Source organism: Phyllostomus hastatus, unplaced genomic scaffold (genome assembly GCF_019186645.2).
Source record: "Phyllostomus hastatus isolate PE091 unplaced genomic scaffold, TTU_PhHast_1.1 phas_scaffold_55, whole genome shotgun sequence".
Lineage (NCBI taxonomy): Eukaryota > Metazoa > Chordata > Mammalia > Chiroptera > Phyllostomidae > Phyllostomus > Phyllostomus hastatus.
Genome location: NW_025334035.1, coordinates 6,147,444 through 6,168,808, shown reverse-complemented (window position 1 = coordinate 6,168,808; position 21,365 = coordinate 6,147,444). Strand labels below are relative to the sequence as shown.

Here is a 21,365-nt window from a genome sequence, read left to right as displayed (position 1 = left end):
AGGGATCTCCTTCCCCATCTAGTCAACCTGACTACCCCTTGGCCCATAGCCCAGGTGGAGGGAGCCCTGTGACTGGGTGCAGAGGGCTCTGTCTCTGTGTTGGTTTTTAAGAGTCTAGAGGCTTAATTGGCACTCAGAGCCCCACCAGCCATAGAAGAAAGCAATGGGAGCTTGGTGTGCTGGAGGCAGCAGAGTAAAGATGCTAAAGGTGATGAAGGAGCCCCAGAGAGAGGAGAACACAGAAAGAATCCCAGGGACAGTGAGCACTTGAGAAGAATTGCTATAACTCATAAAAAGGCTACTTATTGAGCACATGTGCACCGAGCCTGGGACACGTCCTCTGTACACATCTTATTGATCCTCAATAACCTGATGAGGTGATGCAGACCTCACAGGGTTGTTGGGAGGGTGAGAAAGTGTAGCTTCCCAGCAAGAAACTTACTCACAGTCACATGGATAGTGAGTGGTAGAGGCTGGCTTCCAATCCTGGCCCCAACACTCCATGTGCGGAAAAGGGACGGACCGGGACCAGAAGCATCCACCACACCAGGGAGGAACCTGCTGCCCCCAAGGGAACCCTGCTTCCTTGGAACATCATGGGGGCCAAGGAAGCCCTGCTTCTGTGGGCAGCAGGTGGATGGGCCTGAGGTGGGACCACCCTTCTTGGATGGGCAGAGAGGGAGCCCATGTAGCAAAATACACCCTTTGAGGATGGGCAGGTGGAAGTCTGAATCTCCTCTGATCTGGGCACAGTTGAGCTCTGAGGTCACTTTTCAGGCACACTTTTGCTCCCTGTATGTGGGCTTTGTCAAAATTTGTCCATGTGGGTTGGTGGGGCCTGGAACGTGCTTGGGAGCAAGACACAGGAAGAGCTGCTGAGGACCCCAGAGCTGCTGAGCATTGAGTCCTGGGAACCAGGTGGCTGTCAGTCCCTATCCAGGGCCTAAAAGTCAAGGACTGCAGTCAGACAGAGACAGGCTGATCACCTGCTGAGACAGCAGGGCTGTCTCTCTTTTAATACAGGTGTTTTTCAAAGCTGGGCTCCTGGGACTTTTGGAGGAGATGAGGGATGAGAAGCTGGTGACCCTGATGACGCGAACGCAGGCCCTGTGCCGAGGGTACCTGATGCGGGTGGAGTTCAAGAAGATGATGGAGAGGAGGTGATGCAGACCTGCCCCCCTCCTGCCACCTTACCCTGCCTTTCTGCTTGGGCGCTGATTACCACTTCCGCTTATAGTCTCGGGATATTAACGTACTTGTTCATCTACTTAACCAACATTTCCTGAGCAGGAATTGCATGCTGGGGTCTCTGCTTGGTCCTGGGGCTATGGAAAGGAGCCCTGCCCTCCAGGGGCTCAAGGCCAGTGGGAAGCACTTACGTGCATGGCTAATGTCAATGCCCATGATCCATACAAGGTCAGAGTTACATTCAGGACAATGGGGGACTGTTGAGAATCAGTCCCCAGCCTTGTAGGGAGTTGCGATTGGCATGAAAGGGTCACTAAGAAGAAATCTTTCTGAAAGAAGTTTTGCCTGGCTTGAGAGAGTATGGCCTGGGAGGGAAACCAACAAGCAGGTCACAATATTTAAAGCAACATGAGTGAGCCCATATTGGATCATCTGGTTGATGGGGAGCTGCAGAAGGTGTGTAAGGAGACAAGTGAGAGGTTTGGGTTTGCAGCTCAGAGAGGTCATTCTGGCAGCTATAAGGAGAGTGGAACCGATGGGACAAGGGAGGCCAAGACCAGGCTGTGATAGAAGTCCAAATAATAAGTGACAGGACCCTAAGTAACTTAGGGTCTTAGGTAAGAGAGGGTAAGAGTCAGTGGGTAAGAGAGGAGCGGGGATGTTGAAGGAATAAAGAAGACTCTTATTCCTCTCATGCTTCAGTAGAAGGAATAACAGCATTGGTGGCTGGTTAGGCATGGGAATTTCAGGAAGCGAGGCATTTGGGTGGAAGCCCATTCTCCCAGATGCTCCAATACCTGTATAGCTCTGACATTGTCGTTGCCATATGGGCCACCAAGTGTATTAGTCAAGAATATCTCCCAGGCATAGAGCTTGGTGAAGTGAATGGAAGCCAGCACAGAAATTTAAAATATCCCAAAGAAGGGCTCAGCTCAAAGGAGAGGAAAGTAAGTTCTCAGGTACACAGGAGCTGTGTGATAGGGAGGTGCTGAGGATGGCGAATAGGCAACAGGGAGGGTGTCAGTGAGATGGAGGCAATGGTCAAAATCAGAAAAATAGGTCAATTCAGTGAGGGCAGGAGTCTGGGAGACCCGGGAACTGAGGCAGCTCCTGGATGTACACCACCACTTATGCATACAGAGGGAGCCCATATAGCAAAGTACTGTGAAACAGGAAACCTGTTTTATCATGAAATTAAAGGTAGAGGGGAGTTTCAAAAGGGTGAGAGTTAATATCTCAAATGTGGGAGAAGGACCCAATAAAACAGGAATAAAAGATGCCCCTCGCATTGGTAATTAGGGGGCACTGGCATGCTCAGGCAGAACATTTTCCGTGGGGTGGGGAGGTAGAGGCTGGTGAATGGGCCGTCCACACAAGGCCTGTGCCCTCCCTCCCTCCCTCCCTCTCCTCCCAACTTTTGCCGTGCTGTTTCCTCTGCCCCTCTTTGCAGAACCTATTCTGGAGTCCATAGTGTCCACACAGCTTAGCTGTGGCTCCTTCCCACCTAAGGGAATGGTGCAGGCCCCAGGGCCCACGGGCTGCATGGGGAGGGAGACAAGACCTGGTTGTGGTTCATTCATGCCAACCCTAAGACTCTAACGGATGTACAGGGAGTCCATCTTCTGTATCCAGTACAACATCCGCTCATTCATGAATGTCAAGCATTGGCCCTGGATGAACCTGTTCTTCAAGATCAAGCCACTGCTGAAGAGTGCGGAGGCAGAGAGGGAGATAGCCACCATGAAGGAAGATTTCGAGAGGGCCAAGGAAGAACTGGCCAGGTCTGAGGCTCGCCGGAAGGAGCTGGAGGAGAAGATGGTGTCCCTGCTGCAGGAAAAGAATGACCTCCAGTTGCAGGTCCAGTCTGTAAGTACCTTCTTAAAAATAGAAAGGAGGAACAACCTGGAGGCCCTAGCAAGGTGTCTATTCAAGGGGCATTGGTGCCACCTAGTGCTCACACAGAGTATAGCAGCACCACACTGCCCGTAAAAGGAGGGTCTGGTCCTGGCTTCAACAAAGCAGAGAAGACTGGAAAACATGTCTGCAACGTGAATTCTGCTCACCCTGACTTCGCCCCGCCTTTCATGGCAGCATTAGACCTAGTTTGCTGTTGGTATGTCTCATCATAATAAAAGCCTTCAGGAATGTACCAGGCATTTTAAACTTTTGCAAGTAAGAATAAAACACTAATTAAATAATTCAAAGTAGATGTAGGAATTTTCTATACCATGGTTATAGCCAAACATGCTTTAAAAATATGCATCTTATCAAAGAAACAAGGGAAAAAAAGCCATGTATACTGTGCGTAATACTCTGTGTAATTGTATCATTTCACAAAGTTAAAGCATGTATTATTTGCTCTTTATAAAAATATTTTTAAAAAGATTTTTAATTCATTTTTAGAGAGAGGGGAAGGAAGGGAGAGAAACATCAATGTGTGGTTGCCTCTCACATGCCTCCTACCGGGGACCTGGCCCACAACCCAGGCATGTGCCCTGACTGGGAATTGAACCAGTGACCCTTTGGTTCACCGCCTTGCACTCAATCTACTGAGCCACACCAGCCAGGGCATCATTTGCCCTTTTTAAAACTCCCAAATACATTTACCTTTTGCCTTATGTGAAAAGCATTTTCTCCTCCCCTTTCACTTTCCCAGTCAGTATATTGTGGTTATTAGAAAGACTGTCCTAAGCATAGTGGGCAAGAAGACAAGTTTTAGAACCAGACTGCTGGGTTTAGACCCAAGGTGCTCCATTTGATAGCTGTGTGAGCTCGGGCAAGATACTCATCCTCTTTGTGCCTCGGTATTCTTACCTATCAAATGGACATAGTAAATATACCCACATCATAAGGTCATTGGGAGGATTAGGTGAGTCCATACAGGTAAAATGCCTAGCACATAGCTCATGTTCCATAAACACAGACACTTATTCTTGCCAGTCTGTTTTCATTCATGACCTTGAAAGGTGCATCCAGTCCTTACAATACTCTTATGTGAGAAGCTATAGCCCGATGCAGTTTAAGAACTTATCTTGGTCTGTCTTAGAGACTCATTACAGAGTGTTCTGGAACATGTTTATATTTCATCACTTATTCCTGTCTACTTTGAATTTTCTGTTCTGTGGCTCGAGGAGGCAGGGCTAAGGAGACATAGGCTGCACTTTTCTGTTAAAAGGTGAAAGGTAGTGATGTTTGGAAAACATTCATTAGCTTGTGATCACACAGAGGAGTTGAGTCACTGTTTAGCTGGTGGTGGCAGGAAGAGTGAGATAGCCATGCATCCAAAACTGGCAGGTTTGCAGATCCTTATAAACTCCATGAATGCCTTTGCTTGAAATTATTTTAGGTGAGTTCTTATTAGGTGGATGATGCCCTTAATGGTTTAAAAGAAAAGTATGTGAATGATATGTGTGTGTGTGCACATCAGTATATGTGCATGTGTGTGTAAGTTTGTGACCCCTTCTTTAGGCCTCATTCATGGGCTTTTGGAGCACAAAGCCCTTCTTGTCTAGGGTTTATCAAGAGGCTGATCAGAACATAATGCTCCGGTTCTTTCAGGAAATGGAAAATCTGATGGATGCTGAGGAACGGTGTGAAGGGCTCATCAAATGCAAGATTCAACTGGAAGCCAAAGTCAAGGAGTTGAATGAGAGATTGGAAGAGGAAGAGGAAATAAATTCTGAACTTGTTGCCAAGAAGAGGAACCTGGAAGATAAATGCTCCTCTCTTAAGAGAGACATTGATGACCTGGAGCTGACCCTGATGAAAGTGGAAAAGGAGAAGCACGCCACAGAGAACAAGGTGGGCAAAGCCAGGGGATGCCCACAGTGTCTTGAACAACCCTGACTTGCTCTCTGTAAGGAGCAGACAGGGGGCAGCGTTGCCTGGCAGTGAAAGGCAGGAGTGAGCAGATGGTGGTGCAGTCCCACCAACTTCTGTCCTCTGCCTCGATCTCCACCCTGCAGGATTTCTCCACCCTCCAGGCTTTTCTACCCTCCTGCTGCCTGCCTGGTTGTACCACACTTCCAGCCCCAACACTTCCTCCACAAAGTAGGAGATCTTGAGTCCTGTCCGACTTTGCTTTTCACCCCACTTGACACAGGAAGAGCAAACACGAATGCCTGCAGGGGCCAGGCAGATAATGAGGGGAGGGAGAGAAAGGAGGCAGAAAACTAGGTAATGGCAAGGATTGGCAAGGAGGTGGGGTACATGGACCCTCATGGGTCATTGGTAGGGTATAGGCTGATGAGCCTTCAGGAAAGCCATCTGGCATCAGTCAAATTAAGAACCCACAGAGCCTTCAATCCAGTGTTTTTGCTCCTTCATGTATAGACCAGGGGGTTTTCCCTCCAGTTGCTACAGGGACCTATACAAGGATGTTTGTGGCAGCAGTGCTTGTTGGGGGGAGGGCTGGAGGCAGTATCAGGGTCCAAGGTGGGGAATGGAGAGGTGAGATCTGGAGGGTGCAGCCCAGGGAGTACTATACAGCCATGCAGAGCCATAGGCTATTGCACAGAGAGCAGCAAGATGGGTAGAAAAGAACTAGTGCTGAGTGGAGAAGTAAGAAAATGAAAGACACAGCATGATGCCATTATGTAGACTAAAATAACATGGGTACAAAAGAGTAAATAGTTTACAAAAATAAATGAAGAACACAATACATGACTCATTTCATAATGGTTGCCAATGAGGTAGAACAAAGGATGAGGCTGGCCAGGTGTGAGATGACTCAGTCAGTGCTGGATGAACAATTGGGAATAATGGAAAGAGATGATAGTGAGGGGTAAAGACTATGGCAAACTGGAGAGCATTTACCCTGTCCATCAGTGGCAGCCAAGACTCAGCTCCAGCCAGCTGTTGCCAGGTGGAAATGGGAATCCCGCATTGCCAGAGCTTCCAACTTTCTGTAAGAAGCCAGAAATCTCACTTTTATGTGAAATCTCAAGTTTTTCAATGTTGCTAACTTATTCCAAAGTTGTAAACCACTTGAGGACTAAAGAAAAGATGTCTGTGGCCAGATTCAGCCTGTGTGTCAGGAGTAAGCTATCTCCGATCTGGAAGAATATGGTACATGGGGAAAAATTAAACTGAGTGCTTTGGAGCTCTGTGTAGGGCACCCTTGCCCAGCTTCCTGACTCTCAGAACTCCTGTTTTGGGTTTTCTTGAGAGCACCTCAGGCTTCTCCTTCCCCTTCTTGTCTTATTTTAAACGCCAGTCAGCCAACCTAATAAGCAAATGCCCATGGATATGTTATGGTGACTACAGATTGATGGGTTACACTTCAGAGGCAGCAGATTTACATTTAACAGTGCCCTTCAATAAAAGGATAACAAGTAACAATGTCCTCCAATAAAAGAATCAATAGCCTTTGCTAGAAGCTTCTGGTTTAATTGTTTGAACATTCAATTAGTCTTGGTATTTTACTAGGTAAAGAATCTCTCTGAAGAAATGACAGCCCTTGAAGAAAGCATTTCCAAATTAACCAAGGAGAAGAAATCTCTGCAGGAAGCTCATCAGCAAACACTGGATGACCTTCAGGTTGAAGAAGACAAGGTCAATGGTCTTATCAAAATAAATGTCAAGCTAGAGCAGCAAGCAGATGACGTGAGTGTATTTTACTGCTGGGCTCTAACGTTTATTGCTCACAGGAGTTCAGCAAGGACAGGGTCTACACGGTGCAGGGTAAGCGCTCAGACCCCAAGGTCCGAGTCGCTGGGCTGAGATCTCAGCCCTCTCCACATGCGCCTGGAACGCTGAGCGAGCCTCTTAAACCGCTTAAACCCCACCTGTGAAACGGGAAGCAACTAGCTGCACCTCAGAGGGTTTCCATGGAAACTCAGCCTGTAGAGAGTGTTAGTGAATCATTAGCTGCTAATATCATCGTCATCATCCTCACTAGCATCTCTTTCTAGGTCTTCTAGCTTCCAAAAGCTTCAATCTTGTACTAACATTGCTAAAAATTGGTTCTATTTCTGACTGTGAAATGATCATTTCCCCCTATCATGTTACATTTTGTCCTCAGGGTTCAGAGTCTTCAGGTTTCACTCACAGTTGCAGCTAGAGTTTTACCAGGTGTCCTTCATTTTCCTGAGGCCACAGCAAGTGTGCTCCACCTCTCCACCCCTGTGCTGGAACACCCACCTGTGTACCCACACACACTCTAAGGCTCCCGTGGCAGTTGCAGGGTGTAAGCTGGGGGAGGAGTGACGGTGTACAATCTGGACAGTGTCCACCCCAGAGGCCCCTTCCTTTCCTGTCTAGGCAAGAGCATGACCCTATGGGCACCATGTTTTTGCAGGATCCTGACCCGGAACAGGCCATGTGGGAATCAGCTGGAAGAGGCACCACAGAGCCTCTGGGGGCTCCAGCCCCAGGGGTAGCCTTTGCTGGAAGGGAGGAAAGAGGAGAGTGAGGAAGGAAGGGAAAGTTGCCCCTCCTGGGGCCATGGGCGTGCAGTCACACTCAAAGTGAGCCCACGAAAGCCACAGGCGCATGCATGGCAGTGCTGGAAAAAAGGGCAAGCTCGCTTCCCTACAGGATCTCAACCCCCCACCCATGTCTCCCCAGCTCGAGGGATGCTTGGAGCAGGAGAGGAAACTGCGGGCTGACCTGGAGAGGGTGAAGAGGAAACTGGAAGGAGACCTGAAAATGTCCCAGGAGTCCATTATGGATCTAGAGAATGACAGGCAGCAAGCAGAGGAGAAATTTAAAAAGTAGATATTCCATCTTCAACCTCTGGTTTGAGCAAGAAAGCCAGTGTGCCCCTTCCAAAGGCTTGTATTTCATGTTACTTTAACTACGTCCATATCTACTTGCAGGAAGGAGTTTGAAATTAGTCAGCTGCAAACCAAAATTGACGACGAACAAGTTCACAGTTTGCAGTTACATAAGAAGATCAAAGAACTGCAGGTGAGAGTGGGGACACCTTGTCCCCTCCAAAAGGCCCTGCAAGCACCTCCCTGCCCTGCTCCCCTCATTTCTGTAGCTGCTTCTTTCTCCCTCCCCTTAGAGCTGGAGGGAATGTCCTGCCCTTCCCTTTAATTTTTTGAATTAATATTTAAATTTTCTGAGTAACACATATGTAGATTTCCTTGCACACAATTAACCTATTACCAGTAAGGCTGAATGTTATTGACAGGGGTGTTTTGCTTGCTGCTCCTGAGCCCAGTGCCTTGCCGTCTGCTCAGGAGTGGCCAGCAGCTTCAGGGTGCCTCCTTCAGGATGGTTTGCCACGGGTTTATGTGTACATAAGGCCCCCCAAATATGTGTGCTGTATTGTATATATAGCCCACATGTTTATAGATACACATAAACATTTAAAGGAACAAGAATATTAAAATGTATGTGTAGACATACTATATATAAAATATACACATAAAATATACATTAAAAATATTACCATGTTGAGATGATCACTCTGCAGCTTGTTCCCTCCATGCAGCACAGCATCCTATTCTGCAGAGCATCCTTGGTGGGCCTGGGCAGGTGGCTGACACCTCCCAGTGTGGGGCTCTATCCCAGATGATTGGACTACTTCCCTGCTGAGGGCCACATGGATTGTGGCCAAGTTTTTTTCATGAATTTCATCGTAGAGAGTATCCTTTGGATTATGATGCCCGCCCTCCATCCCTCACCTTCCTGCCCTCCCCAAGTGGGCTGCTGCCCCACAGAACTTCTGACACAGGGACCCTTGCAGGCCCGCACTGAAGAGCTGGAGGAAGAGGTTGAAGCAGAACACACACTCAGAGCCAAGATTGAGAAGCAGCGCTCAGATCTGGCTCGGGAACTGGAGGAGATCAGCGAGCGGCTGGAAGAAGCTGGAGGGGCCACTTCGGCCCAGATTGAGATGAACAAGAAGAGGGAGGCTGAGTTCCAGAAAATGCGCAGGGACCTGGAGGAGGCCACTCTGCAGCACGAAGCCACAGCAGCCACCCTGAGGAAGAAGCATGCAGACAGTGTGGCTGAACTTGGGGAGCAGATAGACAACCTGCAGAGGGTCAAGCAGAAGCTGGAGAAGGAGAAGAGTGAGCTGAAGATGGAGATTGATGACATGGCCAGCAGCATTGAGACCATCTCCAAGTCCAAGGTACCTGACTTTGCTCTGGGCATGTGTGAGGCTGCTACATCCACTGGCCCAGCGGGCTTGTGTCAATAAATGCCCCATTCAGTGCACGTTCTCACCTGAATCCCTCTCCCTGCTCTGCCTGCTCCCCATTCCCCAAACTAATTCAGGTCAGTCAAACTTCAGCCAATGACGAGCTATGACTCAGGGCCTCATCATCCTTCCAAAACTTTCCAGAAAGCTTCCAAGGCATCTGGCATTTTCTAGAACTAAACTTGTGGAATGGATTGTATCAAAGGGTCTTGCTCGGTATGGCCACCATCTTAGTCTGCAACATTAGTCCCTGGGAAGCATAGCCAACGTGAAATTGCACACGAGACCAGGGTGGATCCAGGTTTGATGGCATTTGAAGCATTTAAAACTCAAGAGAGGAAGGGCTTTTTAAGAAAATATATATAACTTATGAATATGAAATTAAACAAGTAGGTAAATATTTATTCAGAATGAGAAAAATAAGTCACAAATTACTGGCACCTTGGAGACTGAGGTGCCTGCCTTCTCAGACCTCTCAGGCCATTTGTCAGAAATGCCTACCCAGGAACAAATTCTTGCTTTTGAGTGGCTTCTCTTCCCCACCTGGGACCTCAGCTCCCTGCAGCTAGGGCCCCTGCAGAGGAGGGCACTGAAGTGTAAATGTCACCAGCTTCCTGGCAAACTGGCCTATGTGTATGGCTTTAAAGAAGAGATTTCCTCCTACAGTAACTGTGCTCCTAGACTCAAGAGTTGCCCTCCTGCAACTCTTGCCTCTTGTGAAACTGCTGCTAGGCTAGGACAAGGGGTGACCCCCCACGTGGGGCCATGGACCTCCTACAGAGAGCTGCTCCAGTGTCTGAGGAGGAAAGGGATGCAGAGAAAGATCAGAGAACTAAGGTGGTCTCCGTGGTGCCTCCTGTTGTCTTTAGCACCTGAGTTTACACAGCTCATTCATTCTTTTGATTCTTCCTCACTGCAACTCCTTTCTCTCTCTCTTTCTAGCTTAGTCATTGTTGTGCCTGCCTTGGTTTTTTTCCCTTTCCTTAAGAAATGCGTCTGTATGTATTCTCTCTGTCTCTCTCCCGCCCACCTTTCCTTCCCCCCACCTCCCTCCCCTATAGCAAACCAAGTCAAGCATCACGCACACACCACCTTTAACTATCATCCCTATCTCCATCATTGCTTCCTGCTCTAGTTCTCACTTTTAAAATCCAGTGGAAGAAGTACTTTATATTACCTTGTATTTTTTAAGTTGTTGACTTAAGTTGTTGACTGATTTTTCTCTTTGTGAGTCCCCATTTCTTTTCCAACTACCCCTGATTTAATTATTTCATGCTATATGTCATCTTCTTAAAGCTATCCTAAGCTCCTTGGGATCTTCCTTTGAATCTAATATCCCTGCTTCTTCTGCTGGCATCTCATACTTTGTAGTCTAAGGATGAATAAATGCTCAATATATTTATTTTATGTTATACGAGGTGGGGGGAGGAGGGAAGAGGTCTGCAGAACAGACAAGGTTTTTAAACAAGCTTCCCAAAAATACAGGACAACTAGACACTGCGGGGGTGAATCTCTACATGCTCTCTCTGCCACAGGGAACTTTTTGTATAATTCAATGAAATGCTCAGCACTATCACCTGAATATATTGCCTGCAAATAAACACACCAGAAGGTATTATTTTTTACATGGCAGTAGAATTACTTATGTTATAAGAAGATCCCGGGGTTCCTTTGAGTGGCATCTTCTCAAAGGCTTGTTTACAAATCATTAAATGCTTATCTGCCAAATGCTGCTGATCCCAGCTATTGGTGATAAAAGAGCAATCACAAATAAAAATAAAGCAAATACAAAATGGCTTTTTAAAACTTGCCTCTGTGTGCTCTTCATTTTTTTTTAAATATATTTTATTGATTATGCTATTACAGTTGTCCCATTTTCTCCCCTTCACTCCCCTCTACCCTGCACACCCTCTCCCACCCACATTCTCCCACTTTAGTTCATGTCCATGTGACATACATATAAGTTCTTTGGCTTCTATATTTCCTATACTATTCTTAACCTCCCCCTGTCTATCTTCTACCTACCATTTATGCTTCTTATTCCCTGTACCTTTTCTCTCTCCTTTCCCCTCCCACTCCCCTATTGATAACCCTCCATGTGATCTCCATTTCTGTGGTTCCATTCCTATTCTAGTTGTTTGCTTAGTTTGCTTTTGTTTTTTTTTTAGGCGTGGTTGTTAATTATTGTGAGTTTGCTGTCATTTTACTGTACATATTTTTTATCTTCTTTTTCCTAGATAAGTCCCTTTAACATTTCATAACATAAGGGCTTGGTGATGATGAACTCCTTTAACTTGACCTTATCTGAGAAGCACTTTTTCTGCATTTCCATTCTAAATAAAAGCTTTTCTGGATAGAGCAATCTTGGATGTAGGTCCTTGCCTTTCATGACTTGGAATACTTCTTTCCAGCCCCTTCTTGCCTGCAAGATCTTTTCTGAGAAATCAGCTGACAGTCTGATGGGAACTCCTTTGTAGGTTACTATCTCCTTATCTCTTGCTGCCTCTAGGATTCTCTCCTTCATTTTTACCTTGGGTAATGTAATTATGATGTGCCTTGGTGTGTTCCTTCTTGGGTCCAACGTCTTTGGGACTCTCTGGGCTTCCTGAACTTCCCGGAAGTCTATTTCCTTTGCCAGATTGGGGAAGCTCTCCTTCATTATTTGTTCAAATAAGTTTTCAACTTGTTGCTCTTTCTCTTCTCCTTCTGGTACCCCTATAATTAGGATATTGGAATGTTTAAAGATGTCCTGGAGGTTCCTAAGCCTCTTCTCATTTTTTTAAAATTATTTTCTGGTTGGATGTTTCTTTCTTCCTTCTGGTCCACACTGTTGATTTGAGTACCAGTTTCCTTCCTTTCACTGTTGATTCCCTGTACATTTTCCATTATTTCACTTAGCGTAGCCTTCACTATTTCATCTAATTTGCCACCAAATTCAACCAGTTCTGTGAGCATCCTGATTACTGGTGTTTTGAACTGTGCATCTGATAGGTTGGCTATCTCTTTGTCGCTTAGTTGTATTTTTTCTGGAGCTTTGATCTGTTCTTTCATTTGGGCCATTGTTTTTTGTCTTGATGTGCCTGTTACATAGTGAGGGACAGAGCCTTATGTATTGACCGGGACGGGGTAACCCATGTTGCTGCTTTGTGATGCTGTATGTGGGGGAGGGGTCTGAGAGGGAACAATGGTGCTTGCTCCTCTCTCTGCCAGATTTTAGTCACTTCCCCCAATACCCACGAGTGAATTGGGCCCTTCTGGTGCTGATTCCTGGGTGGGTGGGCTTGTGTATGTTCTAGGACCCTGTGGGTCCCTCCAATGAACTCTCCTGTGAGGCTGGGAGTTTCTCCAGCTGCCTCCTCAACCCCCACAGGTGTTTTCAATCAGTGGCTTGAGGCTTTATTTCCCCACACTGGGACCCTGGGTTGCATGGTCTGTTTCACTCCCCAGTTGTTTCTCCTGGTTTATCTGCACACGAATGTGGGACCGCCCGCTCCACCAGCTGCCATCTTACTGGGTCTGCCAGCTGCTGCCTTCCCTGCCAGCTACAGATTTGCACATCCTGCTCTGCAACTCATTTCTTCATTTTTTGAAGAAACAAGAATTCAAAAAAATTAGGAGAGGCTTTAGGAACCTCCAGGACATCTTTAAATGAGACCTTGCTGGGTCCACCAGCTGCTTCTTTGCTGTGAGTCCTCTCAGCCCTGGCTGCCTGACTCCACCCCTGCTACCAGTCTGGATGAGTGTTTCTTCTTTAACTCTTTGGTTGTCCGACTTCCATACAGTTCGATTTTATGTCACTTCTGGTTATTTTTTGTTTTTTAAATTGTTGTTGTCCTTCTTTTGGTTGTTTGAAGAGGCACAGTGTGTGTACCTACACCTCCATGTTGGCCAGAAGTCCATCTTTATTTCTATTTTACCTGACGAGAAGCTAAACTATCAGTCTGTCCAGTTTAATACTGGGCATCAGGAACCCACTTTCCCATTCATGTTTTCTTTTTTTTTTTTAAGAGTAACATGGAAAGAATGTGCCGAACTGTGGAAGACCAATTAAATGAACTCAAAGCCAAGGATGAGCAGCAAACACAGTTAATCCATGATCTGAACATGCAGAAGGCAAGACTGCAGACCCAGCATGGTGAGGATGGGCAGGGTGCTGGGGTCCCACAGGGCCTTAGGGTCAGGGAGGGGCAGCAGGGTCAACAAAGAGGCCACTCTGTTTGTTAGGGGAGCTGAGCCACCAGGTGGAAGAGAAGGAGGCTCTGGTTTCACAGCTAACCAAAGGCAGGCAGGCCCTCACACAGCAGCTGGATGAGCTGAAGAGGCAGCTGGAGGAAGAAACCAAGGTAAGGACAACTCTCCTTGGTATGGCAGCATCAGACAGAATCTGAGAATCTGAGAAGCTACAGAGCAGGTTGGAGGCAGGGCTGCATGACAGAAGCAGAGGCTTCTCCTTTCTGCCTTAAGCCTGGTGTTTCAGGTGAGGGGAACTTGGTGTCGGACCTCCTTCCTCAGAGTGAGAAAAATCCTTCAGGGCACTCCCTCCTCTGGGTTCCTCTGCCCTACAGGGAGATTTGATGAACTCCCTTTTCCACCCAGGGGCACCCATTCCCATCACTGCCTCTGTGTATTCTTTTACACTGCTCAGCAGTTCATCATAGCCCCATGAAGTGTCCCTGTCTTTCTTCTTCATCACACTTTGCCTTTCCTCTGCTATAACACCCAATTGTAAACAACCCTTATGCCAAAAGACTGCCTGGTTTAAGGGGCACTTGAGGCATCTGTACAAACATGAACAGCATTACCACATTCTTGGTGTCAGTATCTAGGTGTTTATGTTTGTATTGCATGTCCCCCACTGATCTGTAAACTCCTAGAGGACAAGAATGATTTTTCCCCACTGTGGTTGTTGATAGTAGGCATGGTGCACAGCAGAACAGTACACACAATATGTGCTTAGCAAATGCTGCCAATGTGTGTTCAAGCACTAGAATGAGAATACAGGAGTCCACAAGAGTATCTAATTGTAATACTGATGTCGCCATACCCAGCTAAGACTGAGGGAGCAATCCTTTGGAATTCTCTTGGATTCTATCTAAAAGGGAGCAGTGCTCTATTTATCTGCCATCTTCCTATTGTACATATGGAGTGAGTGGTGGATGGAGGGCCGGGGAGCAGTGAGAACCAGAGCCTGACCAAGTAATGAGAACATCCACTTGAAGAGCAGAGCTGTCCTCTGGCCAGGGCACTATAGCAGCTGAGTTTTCCTTCTCAGGCCAAGTTTTGTGTCTGGCACAGGGATCAGCCTGTATAATAGTTCAGGCGCTCAATAAACACCTGTTCTGTGAGCCAGGTGGTTTGAAGACTTGTGGCCAAGTCCTACCTACTATTGGATCAGTATCATTGGAAGTATTTGGGTGATAAAATCTTTCCACTGCCCACTGCCGGGAGGTTGTATTGCCATTGGGTACCAGATAAATGTTCATATTTAGTACTGAAATTAAAAATAAATAAATAAATAAATAAATAAATACCGTGAAAGGATGAAAGTGTATGACATGCTGCGCTTGGTGGCACCAGAGGTGTTTTGTGACTATGATGATGAGAGATAAACTGTCCATTCTCCTGACCAGATGGAAAACTATGTGGGGTCCCTGGGCATGACCTCCCTGCTCAGGAAGAGGAGGCAGAGCCATGGGGTGGCATGGATCACATGGGGTTCACAGATGTGGAGAAACAGCCCACTGCTGGCACCAGATGCTTTCAGGTTGTTCACAATCACAGCATTCCATAACATTGCATCAAGTAGTGATGAGGAAAGTATTCCCTTTCCAATTCTGTTTCAGTTCTTCTGATTGCATAAGGAAGTGGTCTCAACTTGGACACCATCTCTTTAGCACTTGTTTATTTTTCTTATTAAGACAGAGAAAGCAGACCTCAGGCACAGAGTCATAGTGGCAAAGTGCCTCGTCAGAAAGTGATGGCATTATTTTATTTCTGTTGCATTTATTCTTTTTTCTTATCCTCACCTGAGGATATGTTTATTGATTTTTAGAGAGAGAGAAAAAAGGGAAGGAGAGAGAGAGAGAGACAGAGAGAGAGAGAGAGAGAAAGAGAGAGAGAGAGAAACATCAACTGGTTGCCTCTCATATGTGCCCCAACCAGGGATCAAACCTGCAACCTTTTGGTGTATGGGACAACACTCCAATCAACTGAGCCATCCAGTCAGGGCAATTGCATCTATTCTTATAGTTACATTTTGATTATGATCAGTATTAATGGTGTTTAATTTACTGTAGGATAATAGTTTACTTTTAAAATAAATATATTTAAATATTTTAAAGGAATCAACTTTAAAAAAAATTAAATAAAACAGGTGACATACTGTCACAGCAACATCTGTGAAGGCAGCATGGAAATGATTCAACTTAGGAAATGCAGGTTGAAATGAAAATGCCTTAACTTGGAACATGGCCAAATATTTCTGCACTCTGTCACCATGGTAATTCTCAGGCCAAGAATGCCCTGGCCCATGCCCTGCAGTCCTCCCGCCATGACCGTGACCTGCTGTGGGAACAGTACGAGGAGGAGCAAGAAGCCAAGGCCGAGCTGCAGAGGGCACTGTCCAAGGCCAACAGTGAGGTTGCCCAGTGGAGGACCAAGTATGAGACGGACGCCATCCAGCGCACTGAGGAGCTGGAGGAGGCCAAGTACGGGCTCCCAGGTTATAGCAGGAGAGGTGACTCTAAGGCACAAGTAAAGGAACAGAGCATCTCTCTTCCCAGGCCTTGGGGTTTTCTTAAGCATTCACATAGGGTGTTCCCGTCCTTCCTGTGGTGTACCATCCATTCCACCTGGTCCCTTTGGTGCCTCCTCAGTGACTTGCTTTGTCACCAAGCACTTGGGGATTCTTCAGATGTCACTTAAATCCTCTCCCTTCATCGAACTCTAGGTCTGGCTCTTATCAAGTTCCCACCCCTACAGGCTGTTTCTCTTCGGATATAATACTTTCAAAATAGTCCACCTTTGTCAGGGAGAAAAAAAAATCTGGTTTTCTTAGGAAAAAACTGGCCCAGAGGCTGCAGGAAGCTGAGGAAAACACAGAGGCAGTGAGCTCCAAGTGCGCTTCCTTGGAGAAAACCAAACAGCGGCTGCAGGGAGAGGTGGATGACCTGATGCTGGGTTTGGAGCGAGCCAACACTGCCTGCGCCACCCTGGACAAGAAGCAGAGGAACTTCGATAAGGTCCTTCCCTACTGCGTGACAGCAGCGGGATGAATGGGTCAGCCCTTCGTGCTCGTGTGTGAGATGTGCACACAACCAGGGAGGCCCTCAGTCTGAGCAGAGAGTCCCAGTCCGGAGGGTGGGGGTTGGGGGAATTTGTAGTGTCTCTTTACTTTTGTGATGGTTCTCCAAAGGGAATTTTATATTTACTTAAAGCTAATTCAGTTTACTGTGAGATGAAAACATACAGTAAGCCATTGGATGGATACCAGAAAGGGCAGTTCCTGATTTGGAATGGGGGCCCCATTTTTCTCTAGTCCCAAGGATGGAAGAGCAAATAAAACCTTGATGTTGCTGGTGGTCCCCTGACCCTTTCTGTTTCTCATGTGTCCCTTTGTCTTCTCCTAGGTCCTTGCAGAGTGGAAGCAAAAGATGGATGAGAGTCAAGCTGAGTTGGAAGCAGCTCAGAAAGAGTCCAGATCACTTAGTACTGAAATCTTCAAGATGCGGAACGCCTACGAGGAAGTGGTGGATCAGTTAGAGACAATGAGGCGGGAGAATAAAAATCTGCAAGGTAAGCTCCTGCCCCACCATGGGTGTGTGATACTCCCCTTCTCTTCTGGCCACCCTCCCTAACATGTGCACAGCCACCTCCAAACACCTCCTCCTTCCCACTGCCCCACAAAATCCTTAAGTCTGTTCAGTTTACCTCAAGGCCTGAGCCCTCCTAATGTAAGGCACAGTCATAGCAAAGTCACATGCTCAGAAACAGGGCACAGTGGGTAGAGAACATTTTCCCAGATTCTGTCTCTATGTGGCTTTGTGTCCCTGGGTATGTCACTAAGTCCCTTAGGTCCTCAGACTCCTGACCTACAAAATTAAACCAGCCCTGGCCAGGACAGCTCTGTTGGTTGGAATATCGCCCCATAACTGAAGGGTTGTAGGTCCAATCTCTGGTCCAGATGCATACAGGAGGCAATCAATTGATATTTTTCTCTCTTCCTCTCTCTCTAAAAGGAATTTTTTTAATGTCCTCATGTAAGGGTTAAAAAAAAATTACACCAGACCCAAAAGCTCTAAAAGGCGATGATTCTATGCATTTTGTGCACAATTCTCTTCTCTGGTCCTCTGGACAACTTTGTGTACTTTGTGAAGTTCTACGAACATGCACTGTTCTTGCCACTCCTCTTTCTGCACAGTTCAGGTGAGGCAGCCCACCTGCATTTTGCTGACACATCACCCAAAAGGCTTCATGTATTTTCTCCTATATAAATGTCCTAAATTAATCACCAGTCCCTAAACTGCCTGGCAAATGCCTGTGCCGTCAGAGACTGTTACAATAGCCTAAATCAAGCCTGTCCTTTGCAGAAGAGATTTCTGACCTAACTGAGCAGATTGCAGAAACTGGCAAGAATCTTCAGGAAGTGGAAAAGACCAAGAAGCAAGTGGAGCAAGAAAAGTCAGAGCTCCAGGCTGCCCTAGAGGAGGTGGAGGCAAGTGTCTGGGATGTGACACAGGGAAGCTGAGGAGGGCAGAACACTGAAGTTGGGGGGCTAGCTCTCCACTTGGGGGCCCTTCCTGCCAAGAGGCCCTGAGGCTCCCCTAGGGAACAACATCCAGCTGCCCTGGGGAAACAGCTGTGCTCTGCTGCTTCGTCTCCTGGTGTCCTCAAGGCCATCATATTTCCCCTTGTGAAAATAAATACATTTGTTTGTTATATCTTCAGCATTTTCCTCTCAGGAAGCAAGAAATCATTCACCAAACATCTGAGAGCTTGCTCTGAATCCCTCAGTTTTAACAGGGCTGTGGACACATCTCTGGCTCCTGGGATTCTGCAGTCACAACAGTGCCCTATCCGATGTCACAATCAGCTGTGGCCAGTGCAGGGCGGGTGATTGAGATGCTACCCAGGAAATTTGAATAACACAGGACAGCCGGAGAGCAATTGCCCTGTCATTTTAGAGAATAGATTGGCTCCTGATTTATAGCCTTATTAAAATAGACACACTCAATAAAATTTTCACTAATTCAAAAAGATGCCCTGTCGTCCTCAAGACCTGATTGTTAATAAAAAAAGTCTTAGTTCCAGTTTCATTACTAGCAGGGACATTTAGGAGCAAATCATTTGACTTTTTTGAGTACTGTTCTGTTCATCTGTAAAATGGCTAATATCATCCCCCTTCTGTCATAATGAGGATGAAAATACCTTTTCAAGTGCCCACAGTACCTCCAATCACTCCTTGGCTTTTACCAGGGCTCCTTGGAACATGAAGAGAGCAAGATCTTGCGTGTCCAACTAGAGCTGAGCCAGGTAAAATCAGAGCTTGACCGTAAGGTTGCTGAGAAGGATGAAGAGATCGAGCAGCTGAAGAAAAACAGCCAACGGGCAGCAGAAGCCATGCAGAGTATGCTGGATGCTGAGATCCGGAGCCGCAACGATGCCCTGAGGCTCAAGAAGAAGATGGAGGGAGATCTCAATGAGATAGCGATTCAGCTGGGCCGCTCCAACCGCCAGTTGGCAGAGACCCAGAAACACCTGCGCTCCGTGCAGGGCCAGCTCAAGGTGAGAGTGTGGCCTCGCCAGGCCTGGGTGGGCACCCCCTCACCAATCCTCCCCCCACCTCCCCCATCCCACCCACCTGCCCCGCCTCTTGCCTCACTCCTGGTTTCCCCTGAAGGACTCCCAGCTACAACTGGACGACACCCTAAGGACCAACGAGGACCTCAAGGAGCAGCTGGCCATCACGGAGCGCAGGAATGGGCTCTTGCTGGAGGAGCTGGAGGAGATGAAGGTGGCCCTGGAACAGACAGAGCGAACCCGGCGTCTGTCAGAGCAGGAGCTTCTGGACGCCAGCGACCGGGTGCAGCTTCTACACTCCCAGGTGTGCAGTGACGACCCTCCACTGGGAGGCCACGCTCTCTTTTACCTGGAGATAAAGGGCTGTGCATGTTGTGGGGCATTCAGAGCAAGGAAGGAGGAACCATTGCATGAAGGGACTGGAGAAGCCGTCACAGAACAAACATTGAAACAATAGTCCTAGAAAGTTAGGCTTGCCTTTCAAATAATTGTTTTTTATTTTTATGAAAGTTAAAACAATTTATAAATATTTTAATAAAAAATTGAAAATACAAACAAGTAGAAGGAAAATACCAACCATATCATTAATATTTTGAGACCTTTCATTCTAAGCCCTTGTCTATATGTACATAAATATTATGTTTTTTGTAAAAATATGATCAAACTTTTTGCGATTTATTTTCATTTAACAATGTGGCATGAACATATTTCTCCATCTTTAGGTAGTCTTCTATGACAATTTTTAATGTCAGAATAGCAGTCCATTCTAGCTGTGTGTTATAAGATTTTTATTTAACCAGTTCTCTATGGTTGGATGTTTTACATTGTTCTCCCCCAAAACTCAATATTTGAAAGGCTACTATACTAAACTTCTTTATAACTAAGTTTTCACATATATCCATTATTATTTTCCTAATATTCCTAGAAGTAAATAAATTTCTAGGAGTAAAACTTTAGAATCCAAACAAAAGAGACATTTATAATATATTATAAACTAATCTTCAATTAAGTTGTCCCAATTTTTATTACCAATTGGGAAATATATGGAAGCTCTTTCCTATAAATTCTCAAAGACCATAGCTATTATTTTTTAAACTTTACCAATTTTATTGTTGAAGATACCTCTTTTTTAAAAATTCTCATTTCTTTAGTTACTACTGAGGCAAAACATTTCATCATATTTTTTTCTTTTTCATCATTGTATTTTTTTCCACTTGGATTTCCTCTGTTGTGTCTTACCTATTTGTAGTTTTGGCTTTTTTTCTTATTGATTTGTCTTATATGCATTAAGCAAGGGAGTTTTTCAGTAACATTGTAAATGTATTCTTTTGTCCTCACTTTTACAATTCCATTTATGGTAGGGTTTGATCATGAGAATTATTTTTCATTTTGTATAGTCACATCTACAAATTATTTCCTGTTTCTAACACCTTTTTTGAATAATCTGTTCTTCCTCAAATATTTGAAAGTCAAACTTTATCATTTATTCAATTATTTTATGTGCAATTCTTGGATCTGCCTTGGAACTTTCTGTTTGGTCAAAAATGAAACTGCCTAGCAAATCCCCACGTGGAAAATAAGAAGTGGGAGGGCACAGGCCCAGGCTGCGGGCCAGGTCCCCAGTTGGGAGCATGTGAGAGGCAACTGGTCGATGCATCTCTCATGTATTGATGTTTCTCTCCCTCTCTTTCTCCCTCCCTTCTCCCCTCTCTCTAAAAAACTAAAATAAAATAAATTCAATAACTGAAATCTTTTTAATTTTTTTTTAAGTTTTTAAAAGAAATGGAACATGATCATGATTTATTTTCTCCCCCACCCAACTCTCCCTTCCCATTGTTTCAAGTGTCCAAATATATACAATCTACAATCTGGTATCTAATGTTTCTTGTAGAACACAAGCCTGATAAATATCAAGAAAAAACTGGAAGCTGACATAGCCCAGTGTCAGGCGGAGGTGGAGAACTCCATCCAGGAGTCCAGAAATGCAGAGGAGAAGGCCAAGAAAGCCATCACAGATGTGAGCTCTGTTCTCTCCCTTCAGAGACACTGCTGGGAGACAAGGCAGGGGCCTCTACTCCCATGCATGACAAGTAACCTTCATCTCTTTAAGACCAAGGTCTGTCAGTGGTGGTTTCCTGGAGAGCTGGAATGATCAGAGGCAGAGTGGGGAGGAGGGCAGTGCACTCAGGGAAGGAGACGTGTGTCAGCACACACTGTACCAACC

The 21,365-nt window shown here is 46.0% G+C and overlaps 1 protein-coding gene across 1 annotated transcript in view; it reads left to right on the top strand.

Moving 5' to 3' along the window:
* The window catches only part of MYH13 (myosin heavy chain 13), a 60,702-nt gene that overhangs the window by 32,651 nt on the left and 6,686 nt on the right, over window positions 1–21,365 (top strand). The window contains exons 21-36 of the mRNA XM_045824176.1: window positions 1,024–1,160; window positions 2,799–3,054; window positions 4,747–4,989; window positions 6,616–6,792; window positions 7,756–7,901; window positions 8,007–8,097; window positions 8,885–9,274; window positions 13,352–13,478; window positions 13,568–13,686; window positions 15,854–16,050; window positions 16,401–16,584; window positions 16,972–17,137; window positions 17,932–18,056; window positions 18,818–19,126; window positions 19,242–19,445; window positions 21,033–21,158. Coding sequence (XP_045680132.1) covers window positions 1,024–1,160; window positions 2,799–3,054; window positions 4,747–4,989; window positions 6,616–6,792; window positions 7,756–7,901; window positions 8,007–8,097; window positions 8,885–9,274; window positions 13,352–13,478; window positions 13,568–13,686; window positions 15,854–16,050; window positions 16,401–16,584; window positions 16,972–17,137; window positions 17,932–18,056; window positions 18,818–19,126; window positions 19,242–19,445; window positions 21,033–21,158 — 2,997 coding nt within the window. The remainder of the gene's footprint in view (window positions 1–1,023; window positions 1,161–2,798; window positions 3,055–4,746; window positions 4,990–6,615; window positions 6,793–7,755; window positions 7,902–8,006; window positions 8,098–8,884; window positions 9,275–13,351; window positions 13,479–13,567; window positions 13,687–15,853; window positions 16,051–16,400; window positions 16,585–16,971; window positions 17,138–17,931; window positions 18,057–18,817; window positions 19,127–19,241; window positions 19,446–21,032; window positions 21,159–21,365) is intronic.